This window comes from Tyto alba, unplaced genomic scaffold, assembly GCF_018691265.1.
Source record: "Tyto alba isolate M040663 unplaced genomic scaffold, T.alba_DEE_v4.0 Super-Scaffold_20000042, whole genome shotgun sequence".
Lineage (NCBI taxonomy): Eukaryota > Metazoa > Chordata > Aves > Strigiformes > Tytonidae > Tyto > Tyto alba.
The window spans coordinates 11,844,183-11,858,644 of NW_024881293.1; the positions used below are offsets into that span (position 1 = coordinate 11,844,183).

Here is a 14,462-nt window from a genome sequence, read left to right on the forward strand (position 1 = left end):
ACCATGAATACTTTCTCTCTCCTCTTTCTTGAGGACTTCTAATTCAGTTACTAGCAGTCTCTGATCACCACAGATTTAAAACCTAGTATTATACAGCCTAAGAGAGGAAAAAAAAAAAATCTTTGTCCCTAGCATTCAAATAGCAATGGCTATTTGTGCTACTTTTAACATGCAGAACTGTGATGAACTTTTGTCTCTGCTCTCCATCTGTCTTGCAGCTGCTCCGCAGCAGAGTTCTGGTGTTAGGGCCTGCCAGTTTCTTATTTTCAACAATAAAAGCAATTAATGAAACGGCTACTCTGGATCCAGAGAACTACTTGCAGTGCACATTCCTTACACGTCACAAACCCCAAATTCAATACACAGAATTTTGCCTCTGGTACAGAAAGTCTTGTTCCATTTTATTCTAAGATCTATATGTGGGCACAAGAAGCATGCATCCCACTAATGCTCATGAGAGAATAGAGACCAAAATATTTGTGTTTTATACCTTTCATATAAATTCCAGAAAAAACACCATTAAGTAAATTTCCACTGCAGAGATCATTATGTAAGAGCTATTAAAAATAAACTTGAGGAGATGTGGTATTAGAGCTTCATTTTCCCATTTACCAGCATTTGGTATTCAGGGTAAGAGGATATTAGGCTTCATTTATGTGCAAAAACATAAGCAAGTTAGCAATTGTACTAAAATTTAGGCATGACAGAGACAGACATTTCTACAATGTGCAAAAGACCTTCCTCCTCCCCTCCCTAGATAGGTTTGGCCCTGAGTCTGCTATAGTAGTGGAGGCCCAAGTGATGGGTAAGCTTGCCAAGTCTGAATCCTACACAAAGCTAAAAAGATAATTTTGTAACTTAAAATTATAGGTTATTCTCCTAAAATGGCAGTAAGGCTATTTTAAGTGGTAGAGAAAGCGTGGTTTTTACTGCGCCTGTCATTGGCCAAGATCACTACTTTAGTACCTAGCAGTTAGCAGCAGAAATTACACCATGACAGGGTGACTATTTTTACTTGCTTCTATTTTCGACAAAATTAGCCCCTTTCAACTCTACAACATGCACAGCATCTCAATTCAGGCCTGGAAATCTGTATTTAATGACTGACTGGTGCTAAGAAAGGCACTGTATTCAGTGTCTTACAACTCTGGACAGATAGTGAGAAAAGGTTAAGCCAGCCTCAAAACATTTCACTCATGCAGAACAAGTTTGGTTTTTTTTTTTTTTTTTTTTTTTTTTTTTGCTATTTTCCGTTAACACTACAGCTAGGCAAGAAGATTTTACATGCAGGTTTACAACCTCTTGCCATCATTCTATCCTGTTGGGATTACAGAACTGCATTTTCAGCATTATCTCTTTGGGCTGTATTTCCACCTGTAACTCTTAACTTAAGGGTTTTAAGAGCCTACTAACTGCAGTAAGCACACTAACAATTTGTAGCTTATTCATTTCTGGGTCCCCCATTGGTAGCCAGAGGTTTAAAACTGCAGTGTCGTGTCTCAGATCAGAAATGCATTTGAACACACTTACCTGAACTGTCTGTCCTGTGAGATGCTTTGTTCTTCCCACCTTTCTCTTTGCTTCCTTTTGTAAAAGTGGCCAGCTTAGTAGGAATCTGCTGCTGGACTGCAGCCGGTTTCTGTATCTGATTAGTAGCACTCAGGAGATGTATTGGCACTTCATTCTTCAGCGCAAGGACCGGACGACTCTCCAGGGTGGTACTGTCCCTACGAACCAAGTCCGGCCGTTCCAGGTAATCCATCCCGGAGACGCTCACTCTCACAGAGGTTTTCAAGACAGGGAGAGGTGGTTCCACCCCTTCTCCATTGAAGCTAACAGAATGACTTAGCATCTGGTTCTACGTGAGGAAAAAGGCATTCTAAGTCAAATGGGTATTTTCACCCTCTCATATATAATGAGGAGAGACCACCCTCAGCCCTGAAAACAGCACTTTTAAAGCACTTTCTAGTGAAAAAAGCAAGAGGCTAGATGAAGCCCAAAGCATGATGGCAAAAAGGAGGAAGGGCAAGATTGTAAGTCCTTGAACACTGAAAAGAACCTCAGCAGCTCCAGACTGCTTAATATTGTACCTAGCAAACGAATGCACAAGCATACTGCATTAGGTGATGACAGCATGGACAGAAAGTAGGACTTCAGGACAGTAACAAACGAGCCATTTAATCAGAGCCCAACCTTCATCTTTTGAAACACAAGAAATGCTTCCCGAATCAACCGTACAAAATGCTACCAAGGTAGCACACCTTCTCCAATCACCTGCCTGCAATAGGGTAGTTGCTGTACTTAAAAAAATCCTCAATCAGCCACCTTCAAAAATAACTTATTCTCTATCTTTCTAAAAAATTTTCTCATTAGCAAATATCCCAATGGAATTTCACAGACCCTGGGGAACTGCCCAGCTCTGACCTCTCTGACAGTAGCCATCACCAGCTATTTCAGATGATGGTTCAAGGAGCCCGGTAAAAAGCAAACATGGGTTAATGCTGCAAAAAGGGCAACCTTCATTCAGAGGCAAGCAGGTTAACAGAAATAAAACCCCAAGAAAATGAATTCCTCACCTGTCCCATTTCTGGGGAGAACGTGCCTGACACTGTGTTTTGCTTCTTCAGCTTCCTGAGCTGATCTAGACGCTCCTTCTCTTTCTCAACTGCCCTCTGAGCTTCCCGCAGTCTCTCCAGGTCATGCTGATAGGCCTCTCGCTGCCTCTCAAGTTCTTCCCTCTCCTGATTCAACTTCTCTCTCAGCTGCCGAGTCTCCTCTTCACGCTCCTGCAGCCGAGCTTCAGTGCTGTCAAATTCCCTCTGCTGCCGACTCCTTTCCCGTTCCAGGCGTTGCTGCTCCAGCTTCAGCTGGCTCTGAAGTTTCTGTACATTCATCAGTTCTTCTCTCTGTTTTTCAAAGTTCCGCTGTTTCTCCTGCTCTAGCAGCAGATTGCCTCGTGTAGACTGCAGCCGGTATTGCTTCTCCCGGTCTACCATGGTAGCTCGTTGCATCTCAATGTAGCTGTCCTGCTGAGATATCACTGCCTGGAGGGGAAATAAGAAGTTCAGCATAAAGCACGTGGGTTCAAAAAACATGCATACCTAAACAAAAGACACCACCATCTACCGGATCAGATCACAGAGACTTGTGTCTTCAAGAGCAGATCTAACTTCCAGCTTGTACAGCCCATCATGACTGACACGACGCTGAGGATGGCTAAGCCATCATTACGCTTACGTATGGTAAAATTAACTTTTCTTGTACCTGGAATTATTACTCTGAATCTAATCAGTCAAAATATTGCTGATTACAAAGTTATGGCAAAACCAACTAATACCTACACACGTGTATATCAACAATAATTTTAAGAGGAAATGAGCAAGGAGAGCAGACGGAGCTCAAAGTAGCAAGTGAGAGGGAAAAAGGAAACAATTACTTAAGACAACAGATCTAACACTTCCTTCAAAACATCAGACACAGGGTTTTTTCCTTGAGTCTCAAGTCTTAAATTCTACACTTCACTCAAGCTTTAGGGGATATTTTCAAGGTAGCTCATCTCCACAGCTGCATACATTTTATTACATTTAATGCCTAGCAAACCCTTGGATAGTAAATAGTGGTTTACCTGAAGACTGAAGAGCAACTGCAACAGCGTTTGTATCCTTTGGACAAGCTGAAGAGGAGGGGAGGCAGTGGGAGGAAAAAAGATGTCAGACACCAGAACAGAGCTCTGTTTCGATGCATTAGACTTTTTTTTTCTTTTTAAACAGTGAACATAATCAATGGTATGTGTACAAAAACTCACACAGCTGCAAGACTATTCTAATAGAGTAACAGCAAATAGAGCAGTATGCAGGTACAATGAATTTCAGTATATTAGTCCTTGCACAGATGTAAATGAGTGCCCAGCAAATCTCACTGGGATTCCAGGGAGCAATCCTGATCACGTTTTCTTCATATAAGCTATTTAATGATCTCTTCTTCCCGTGCTCCAGCTCTGGATCACTACAGAGGTATAGCACTCATGGGAGATTCAGGGGCAAGTTTTGCCAGTGAGCTGAGACCATGCAATCCCGCCAAAGATGCAGGAAAAGCAGTTAGCCAGTTCTTTGAAACACACATCTACATATCCAGAACCCATCTTTGTTTTCTAATGGGACTTTTATCTCTACATTCATAATGTGTTAGTCATAAGGTACAGGCTGTTAATGTGCTTGTGGTTCCACAGACAATAAAAATACTGAGTTTTTTGGTGCTTTTTGTTGTTGTTTGTTCTGGTTTTGCATGTTATTATTAGCATATGGCTATTTGCTGACATTAGATTTCCTACCAGCAGAGTAACATACCTGAGACTCTATGGTGGGCTGAAAACCACTGCTGTCATCCAGCTTTGTCACATCAGTCTGTAAAAAAAGACAAAACCAACACCTGTGCTAGAGACACTTGTTGGACATTGGTCGTGCTGCCAGAACAAGTTGGAAGGGTTTATCTCACTAGGGAACAGCATTTACTGCTGGAGCAGAGATTTCTCCCATACACTGAACGACACGTATCAAAAATACTTACATCAGAGACCAGGTGGTGATTAAAGCTAACGTTAATGGTACAGCATCAAATAAACAGACATAAACCCAAATTATCATGCATCTCAAGTGCTAAGCTATCAACTTGCCCCACAAAACATCCGTAATAGAGTCTAGTAATCTGACAGAGCTCTGTTACAGTCTAGCCCTACCAGCTATTATGACTTTTAACTTTGCAAGGTTTGCTGTGCACTGCTAGTATAAAGAGGAACATGAGGAAATGCATTTAAATCATGCACAAACCAAACATACGGTTTGAGATCCTTCTTCTGCATCAGAAGGGACGTCATGGAGTTGCACATCTGAACTTACTGCAGGGCCTCTCCAGTCCCACTGTCTCTGGTCGCCACCACTGTTCTTCCTAAGGCTACCACCTGAAAGCAGAGTGGAGTATGTGTAGCTCACACATAGGTCTTCACACACCGAGCCTGTGAAGACTCACTGCATAACAGAGCAAGCAGAAAAAAACTGTGACTTTGAAGTTAAAACCAGTATGCAACTGCATGGCTTCTCCATGCTGATTCAAAGTGGAAGAGTAGATAACAGTGATCAGTAGGACTGCTTGAGAAAGTATAAAAATTTGAGGGGAGTAGGTTAAGATAAATAAGGAGAGTAAGTTCAAATTACCTTATACTATCTTAAGTGAAGCAACCACAACTGGTGCATGAAAATGATCATCTGTGGCTACCAGAATTACAAGCTTGTAACATGGAATACTTGTTAGTAGAAAAATTCTATTCAAAGCAGCACCACTGTAAGCGTGGAAGGAGGTAGAGGGAGATGGAAACTGTACTGTATGAAGTACCTATCGTATGACAGACATACATAGCATTTCAGAGACAACAGAAAGTATTCTATAGATTAAGAACCAGTGAAATAAAGACCATTTTATTTTTCAATAAATGCATGAAGCAAAAATGGAGATAAATAGTATCTAGTATTTCCACTCATTTCATTAATTGATAAATCATCTGTGCCAAAAGGACAATTTATATTATCTAAGGATTCAGCAACCTTTTAGTGCCTGCACAAATAAAAAGGGAAGTGGAAAAAAGTTTTCACAATTCAATAATAGAAGCAGGTAGCTGAATTAAAATTTTCTAGGTTTTCAGGTCAAGTTTAGTTTTTCAACAAAATTAAAATTCTGTGTGGAATTGTGATAATTAGAAAGTAGGAGTTAAGGTAATGCCCTTAGCATAACACCAAGAGCCCTACTCTGCTCTCTAGTGTTGGTATCAGAAGCAAAAGATACAACATGCTAATACAAGCTTGAAATTTGCTCTTGTCCTCCTTTTAGAATCTGGTGAATCTTCCTTATATTAGAGCCTCACTTAATTTGTTGTTCTTATCTCATTCTCTGTACAGAGAAACACAGTAAAGATCTAAGAAGCCCAGAAGAATGTTGAATGGTCCCTTTCTTACTTTTATTTGAAATTGAGGGACTACTGTCATATCCTCCAAAGGTCTCTGCTCTCCTGGGCAGTCCCAACCCAGAGCAATCATCAGGCTGACAAGATCCACTGCCTAAGTGGGTGAAGATAAGGTTCTGGAGATTTTCAGCTAGGAAAGAGGAGAACGTCGTGTAAACAGCCATGTCTATGCAGCAAGATAAGTGAATGATGCTAACGAGTTAAAAAAAAATAAATACAACTATCAAGTGCATTAGAAGTTCGGGCAGCTTGAAAGATTTTCTGCAATACAGATCAACTTTCCTTTATAACTAGCTCTTTAAGACAGGATCTCAGTGTTACACATATAAAGATGAGCTCTTCCTTGATTGCAAGTTAGATTATCAAGCCTTGAGTGCTTGATCTTTTTTTTTTTCCCTGAAAAAAATTATGTTTGTGCTTATTTTGTTTCTAAATATACTATGTTTAAATAGGCTATTTTAATACATAACTCTCATATAGCATTATATGTCAGGACTGGTGTATTATTAGAGCACTCAGTTACCCATCTGAATAGACTCATCATAAGACTCCACTGGCTGATCCTTGAAAATAAAAGAAATCCAAGGTGTGAGAAGGTCCTCTACCTAAAAACACAGATGCACTTTACCTATCTCACAGATTGGTTCTGAGAATAAGGAACTCTCAACAGCGTCACATAAAAGTATTATGCTGTTCCAGGATGATTTTCAGGGCCTGTACTTAGATCCTATGTTCTTATCCCCACCCCTGCATCTAAATTGACACATTCCCACATTGCATTTACCTTCTGTCACTGCAGACTTCAAAATCACCTCTCCTTGCAGATTTTCTGAGATATCTCCCCGAAGAAGTAGCCTAGATCGGGATCCTTGGGAATGGTCTTCAAACCCATTCATTTCAGACATTTCTAGATAAATCTGTTGCTTCTCAGTTAGACTTTGCATAATCAGGTCATCTTTCATGTTCAAACGCTCTAAAGGAAGAAACAAACTCAGTTCTGCCTTCCTAATCACTATCAGAGTATAATGTTCAATTTGGAAGATTATTATTCATTTTATGGTCAGAGCATCAAATGCAGAGATATAATTAACAGTTAAGAGGAAAACTCATGGAACATACAAAGCTTATTAGACTTATTTAACTTAATGATTTCTATATAATCTTGCACTACCTTGAAAGACTTATGAAGGAGAAACTTGATCACACTATGTGATAAAGGAACAAGACACTCATAAATCACAAATGATGCTGAGAAGCAGTTCATGGAATATATAACTAAGTCATTACCTTGAAAATCTTTCAACTTAGCAGCTCTTGCTTCAGCCAGCCTCCTCTCTGCTTCAGGTTCATTAAATGTTCCTCCTTCTTCATCAGGACAACTGTACAAAGCAGGACACATACATATGTTTGATTTGCATGTTAGATAAAATCATCTCAGGATTCAACAGAAGCTTTTGCCTAGGATGTGGTTTATCTTGTGTGTCAATCTTCCTCCCTTATCCAAAGCCCTGTTGCACTTGACATCAGTGAACCAATTTTTTTGTTTCTTTTTTTAAAAAAGCAGAATAAAGTCTTTGGATGTTTTTTTATTGCATCTTTATGAGTGGCAGCTTCTCAATGAACACAAGCAGAACTGCATGCTTTGGTCTTACAAAGGAAGTTTAGGGATATTCAAATGGATTTTTACAATAAATTTACACCTGTGAGTCCTGCAAAGAGAAGACAGATGAGCAAGAAATCAAGCCCTCCCACTTTCACTCATCATTTACCTTTCTACAGCTCTGCGGATGTGCGCCATCCAGGAATTTCTCTCCTCTTTCGAGCTTGTATGAATTTCATACATTTCTGGTCCTTTTAAGGAAGCGCTAATTAAGAACATTGCCTTTTCTTCATTAGCTACCTCTCTTACAATCAACTTTTGCAATGAGATAACGGGTGGTTTAGAGTCCTGTAAAACAAAATGTAATTTATCACACTACATCATATATGTTCTTTAGGGTTTGTGCTTCCTAGCTCCCCCTGCCTTCCTACTTATACAAAGCCACCATGAGCCATAACATTGCAGCACTATAACTTTATTGCTATGGCCTCTTCACATGACACTTCTGACATTGTAATTTTTAACTTGTCAACCACAGATAAAACATGGAATGAAGAACAGAATGTACATTTCAAAAACAAGAGGTCTTGGTACCTGATTGAATATTAAAGTATGCATCAATTTAAACACCTAAGGATTCCCACTGGGTGCCAGAAGTTAAGAACAGGCTCAAAAAGAGGAGAAAACAAAGTTTGAAAACGAAAACAAAAACCTTAGTGACACATGTGAAGTGAAAGAAGAAAATAAAAAGAAGCTTTAGAAGATCTAAGTTGGCAAGTTAGCTACAAAAGAAATAAAGACACAGAGGTGTTACAGTGTGCCATCAGGCCCTGTGAACAATAAAACAAGGTGACAGACAGTATATTGTATAATTAAGGATGAAGTGGATTAGCTGTCAGTCTTTGCAATGAAAACAAATTTACAGGAGGGATATTAGTTACTAAAAACCCATCTATGGTTCACACAGCATAGGTTCAATATATGTAACCTACACAGATCCTCCACAGAAGAAAACAGCTCTTTAACTGCTGAACCTTCACAGCATAATCTAGCGACAATAAGAAAACTGAACTGTGAAACAAACATCAGGAACACTTTGTTTTGCCAACTTCTCTGAGCCACTGTACTGTAATTCAAGCTATGGACAGAGGTCACTGGAAAAAACAGAATCCTTGAGCAGATCCCATTTGCTCCTCTCACTTGCTTGATTTATCTGTGGAGAAGTGATATCTACATTTCAAATAAACTGTACACATACAAAGATGCAAAACACTGATGAGTACAACTGTAGAGCATGTTACTGGAGGGAAAAAACCCACCATAGAAGAGATCAGCTTTTGGGACTGTCCCAAGCAACTGTAGGATACATGCTCACAGAAAAGTTACTAGGGGATATATAAACCAGGGCTTATCTGTTCCACCTTGCAGTGGAACAGCTATACTGACTAGGAACATATATGCATGATCTTACTTCTTGAGGACAATGCTTTAGCCTTGATGTAAGCTACTCACACTTATCTCAAAGCAACAGCAGTCATACAGAAAACTGCCGCAACACTGTACATTAACAGTATGTTCTTCCCCTCCATGAACTTGCTCTTCTGCTCAGAGCTCAGATACATTTTGGAAAACAGGGCAGAATTAGTCTATCAGAGTCAATGTCATAAAATGAACTATTGTTCAAAGATTCACTTAATGCTGCTCAAGAGAAAACAACTTCCAGCCATTGCGATTTGTGAAAGTATCCCCATTCTGTGCATTAGAGGAAGGGTAATTTGAAAAGCAGTTGCTTTTACAGCTCTGAGGTCACCAAAATAGCTTTTTCCATTAGAATTCAGCTCTAATGTTAATGTCTTGAAAAAAATACACCCAAGAAAACAATTACAAAAAATAGTATCTCTGTTACGGGTTCTCTCACAGCCATAACTGAACCAGATCGGGACAAAATGTACACAATTAACTGCTCTGAGGATACCTGTGGAAATGCCCTAGAAAAGCAACCGTATCCACTGAATGTTCTAGAATGCTGCACTAATTACATCTGCATTTAGGGCTTATTTACTTCAGGAAAGTTCTCTGCCCCCACTAAATCTTACGCTAATGTGATCCTGGCTACCACAGCCCTAGCCGAAATGGAAGATTCTTTCCCTGCACATTAACAAACAGAAGCAGGCCTTACTTGCAAGTGCCTTTCAAAGCACAGTTCTAGCATATTTAACATATATGACTTACATAAAACAGCTGCGTAACAAAGTTCAGAGAAAGTTGCAGCACAAGAAAAGGAGAAGCAGTGAACCTCAGAACATGCTCAGAAAACCAAGGAGATGTGGCAGCCAGAACTGGCCGATCCACAGGGACACTATTTTGCACTGTCTCAGCAAGAGGGATTCAGCAAGTACCAGAACTGCTTCAAAAAAAGTGATTCTATAATAGCTGGCTGGTTTATTAACTCAATTTTCCTTCTGAACCAACTGGTAACAAGTGTCTAACATCTCTAACTGTATTTCTTCTGCAGTTACTGTCACTTTCATAAATACTCTAAGTGAATATATTGAATGAGGAGAACAATACCTACCACTGATGCAAACGTGTATTTTTGGTCCTTTTCTTGTAACAGCAACAGCACATCAGTTAACAGGACTGCCAGAATATCTACAGTAACAACAGAGAAGTGAAAAAAAAAAAAAAAAAAAAAAAGATTTTAAAGCAGAAAGACTGGTCGAGACTAAAAAAATCACTTGACTTGAATTTCCTGTAGGTCAGAGAATAGCAAGTCAACATTTGCAATATTGGGTCTGCTACTGCCTTCCCCTCGGCTTGTCCACAGACAGCTGGCAGTCATGCAGAACCAGCATAACACAAAGAGAGCTGATTTAAAGCTTGAAAACACACAGCATCCTACACATTGACTCAAACACTCAAGAGGGAACATGTCTCCCTCACAGCAGATTCTTCTGGAACTGCAGCCGTTCACAGTACCACCTACTCTTGGCTCCATTTTATGTGCCACCAAAGCTTCTCTGAACACTTGAGCAATGAAGCTGTTAAAATATTCACTAATGGACACTGTTTTGATTTTCTGACAAACAGACATTATGCAGAATGAAGGTGCCGTGGGGTTGACATGACACAATCTTTCGAAGTGTGAACCAGAGCTCACACAAGATAATGCCTTTCCACAGGAGACTAAGTCAGTATGACTCAAAGCTTTGTCATCTATTTAAGACCTCCTTCTTGAATTGGAAAGCAGATCAGAGAGATAATAAGCAAACAGCATAAGGAACTTATCATGTACCATTACAGAGATGCTTATTGGACAAGCTAAGAATAGCACAAGTGCTATTTCCTCCAATATCCTATTAAACAAGCAGGTTATTGTCATTTTATGCTCAATCGATCAGTAATAAACAGTTACTAAAAAAAAAATTAAAAAAATCTTGTTTCCTAGTTGTACTTTCCCCCTTCCTGGTCCCATACCTTTGAGTCGCCCTGATGCAGCTTTCCAGTACAGCATCCCATCCAGAAGAAGCCGCCTCTGTCCCATGTCATCCTTCCGGAAGAAAGCCCATTCTTGCATTTCCCAGATGATTTTAGCTCCATCTTATGCATAATTTCTTTAAGGCGCTGCCCCTTCTCGCACTCATTTACCATGGCATCTACATGCGTGATTGTGTCCTTAATTAAACTAAGGGCCTGGGTCAGCTCTTCATAATCTTTTGTTCCAGCTAAGATAAAAGAGTAGCAGTCAGTTACATTTTCAACTCTGGAATGCAAGATCTGAGCCACCCAAATGTATTTAACACAAAGGTTCAATGCTGAACAGTACTTCCTAAGTACTTCCTAAGAGCTTAAGTTTAAAAATAATATAAAATAAAAATAAAATAAAATAAAAATATCCCTAGAGCTCTAAATCTCTCATGAATTGACATGTTTAACTATTATGGTTTTGTGGTTGCAGACTTGAAACTGAACGCTGCTCTTGACCCTCTGATGAGGTGAGACTGATCTGGATCTACATCTGAACAGCACCTTCAGCTAATGAAGAAGTGAGAAAGCAGCTATAAGGCAGTAACAGCCTGTCCCTCCTTGTCTGGAGAAAGAACATGCAAAACAGGAGAGAAAGGACCAGCCGACAATTGTGAGGCTTCTAGGAAAGATTAAACAACCTACCTTCTGTATTCTGAATAATACGTTCCACCAAGACTGGATATTTGGTGATGCGCTGTGTAACCAGGAGGATACACTCCTGAACACCGAGTCTCCTCACAATGGAACAGTTGCCGATTTTCTAGAAAACAAGACAGATTCATCACATCCACTGTATATACTGTTCTTTGAACTCCCCTGCCTCTCCATTCACACATTTTCTGTCTCAGAACATTTTTCTATAATTAGGCACAGCACCACAAAATTAGCTGCACACTCTCACTAAAGCAAAACTCCTGATAACGCTGAAAAAATGGCTTTTATAACTGAAAAATATTTTATGTATTACTTTCAACTACTGTTAACTAAATCTGGAGCCAAGCAGAGAAAGTTCAAAATCTGAACTGTTTGATTACCTATTTGCTAACTTTTATAGTTGCTGGCCTTTTATAATAGGACCAGTCCTTAAATACACAGAAAAGTACCGTAGTTTTAAACCAGACTCAGATACCTAGCAGCCAAATTGGGTCAATAATGTATAAACAAAGTGTTTATTTTACCACTGTATGTTCACCAGTAGGCTGATCTACAGAAACACGTGTCTGTTTAGAAAAGGAAGACTGTGAAGCATCAGAATCCCACTAGTTACTCTGACTGCAGGTACAGCACAATCCTGGCAGTAGCATACAGTACCAGGATCCTTCTTTACAAAGTTAAATATATTAATATATATACACATATTTTTGTATATAAATATATATTAAAACTCTGGTCACTTATTTAGTTCCTTGAAAGTAAAGGGTTCTTACTTTTAAAGACACCTAGCTAGGAAGAGCTGTAAGTATAGAGCTATGTTGGAAAGTTCACACAGTATCACTTACTGATGACTGGAAAATGAGAATACTTAGGACTGTGCAATGCCATCTGAGATTCAGGTTACAGGCTTCCACTTTGGCCTTGTCTCTTCAGCCCTTCCTATTAATTGCACATCACAGTGTGCAGCAGATAAACAAACCGCGCTCGAGCCAATTTTCTAGTTTTGGAAAGATGACATAGTGGGCAAAACCTGACTAAGAGTACCTGCTTTTGCTATAGTAGTTCATCAACAGCATTTGTCATTAATTTAATATATTATCAAGCCAATTTAAAAAGATGGTGACACAGTAGTCAGTGATAGACCTATGAATAAAACAAATACTCTATTCCCCAGTCCTATGCATTCTCAAGAGCCTGCCTCAAATTTAACAGCTGCTAATTGTGGCTCTGTGTCCAAACAGCCCAAAAGATCTAAAATACAAGAAGCTATCAACCCAGCAAATAATGAGAATACACCTCTAACCCTGATCATTTAAATTTAGAGATCTTCAAGTACAAAATAAAACCTGAAGTGGTTAAGTATATTTTGCACAGTCAGAATGGGAGACTTCTGGTGTTTTTTTACCTTTATTAAGTTTTGGAACTTCTTATTGCTTTGGAGCAGGTCTTTATAGTGACTAACAGCTTCATTATGTCCACAACAGAATACACCATATTTTTCTTTCATTCTTTCCCCATTTTCACCTGAAAACTAATTGGAAATATAAGAATGAAAGACATGAATCATTAAGAATAAACCTACTGCAAGACCCAGGTTTAACACGGCTTTATGGTAACTAAGTTCTGAGACATTTCTTCAATGTTTCAATTTCTTCTGTACCAGAAATAAGATATTTACACAGCGTGACATCTGAGAGCTTGGAATACCTCAAGATAATAAAATATTAAATGATGGTTGTTATTATGAGAATTTTTAAAGGTATTTTTGAGCCTCTGCACTTAAGAAGACTGGGAACTGTAAAAGGTGAAGGGCAAAAAATGGTCACAATATATGAAAATGTTGCATCCACTCCATACCAGTATGGGTGCTCAAGCTGTAATAAGTTGATAGGATCTTTACTGCATTTTTAAAAAGTCAGAACCAAGAAGCTCGGCATTAAATGCAGGAGAGCCTTGTTTGGGATTGACAACAGGAATATGTTACTTTACTTTTGGAACAGAGGAAAAATAGAACCAAACCATCTGCAGTCGCATATCCCACAGCATACATACGCACATGCCCAAAGAACATTTAATGAACATTTCATATTATTTGTGACCAGATATGTTCCCAGGAGTCATGCTTACACTGGGAAGATAACCTTAAACCCAGTATTAAATCAATCTTTATGTAACTTTAACCTTACAGTTAGCCTGTTAGAAATGTAATAGTGTCAACAACATTGGTAGAATTTAATTCACACCTGTTTTACCAAGAGGTCTCCAATGTTCTGGATTATATAATTTCGGTCACTGCCTTCTTCCAAGGATTCCTTTCGCCGCTCCTTTAATTGGAGCAGAAATTGCCTGTGCATCTCCAGCAGCTCATCCACACAGGGGAAGAGCTTGTTGATGACTGCGTTTGGGAACTGCAGTTCCTCTCTCATGGCTTTGGAGTACACCTTCAGCATTATTTTCAGTGTCCTAACATGGTGCATTTCGGTCTGCATTAGTTCTGGGCAAGGGGAAATAAAAAAAAAAAAAAAACCAAAAGTAATTTATATGCTGTGCAGTGACTAGCAAGATAAAAAAGAGCAAGCTCCAAAAGCCATCATCTTTGGCACCACCTTCTTCACCACAGTCTTTGCATCACTGATGTGAAGCTCCTAAATTTGGCCTGTTAATCTC

At 39.3% G+C, this 14,462-nt stretch overlaps 1 protein-coding gene across 1 annotated transcript in view; it reads right to left on the reverse strand.

The window, feature by feature from the left end:
• LOC122153646 (rho guanine nucleotide exchange factor 18-like) overlaps positions 1-14,462 on the reverse strand; it is a 30,663-nt gene that overhangs the window by 3,725 nt on the left and 12,476 nt on the right. Inside the window, 15 exon segments of the mRNA XM_042794519.1 lie at positions 1,531-1,858; positions 2,577-3,044; positions 3,626-3,673; positions 4,347-4,403; positions 4,827-4,957; positions 6,006-6,143; positions 6,798-6,986; positions 7,301-7,392; positions 7,783-7,961; positions 10,189-10,265; positions 11,091-11,174; positions 11,177-11,338; positions 11,784-11,901; positions 13,201-13,326; positions 14,039-14,289. Coding sequence (XP_042650453.1) covers positions 1,531-1,858; positions 2,577-3,044; positions 3,626-3,673; positions 4,347-4,403; positions 4,827-4,957; positions 6,006-6,143; positions 6,798-6,986; positions 7,301-7,392; positions 7,783-7,961; positions 10,189-10,265; positions 11,091-11,174; positions 11,177-11,338; positions 11,784-11,901; positions 13,201-13,326; positions 14,039-14,289 — 2,448 coding nt within the window.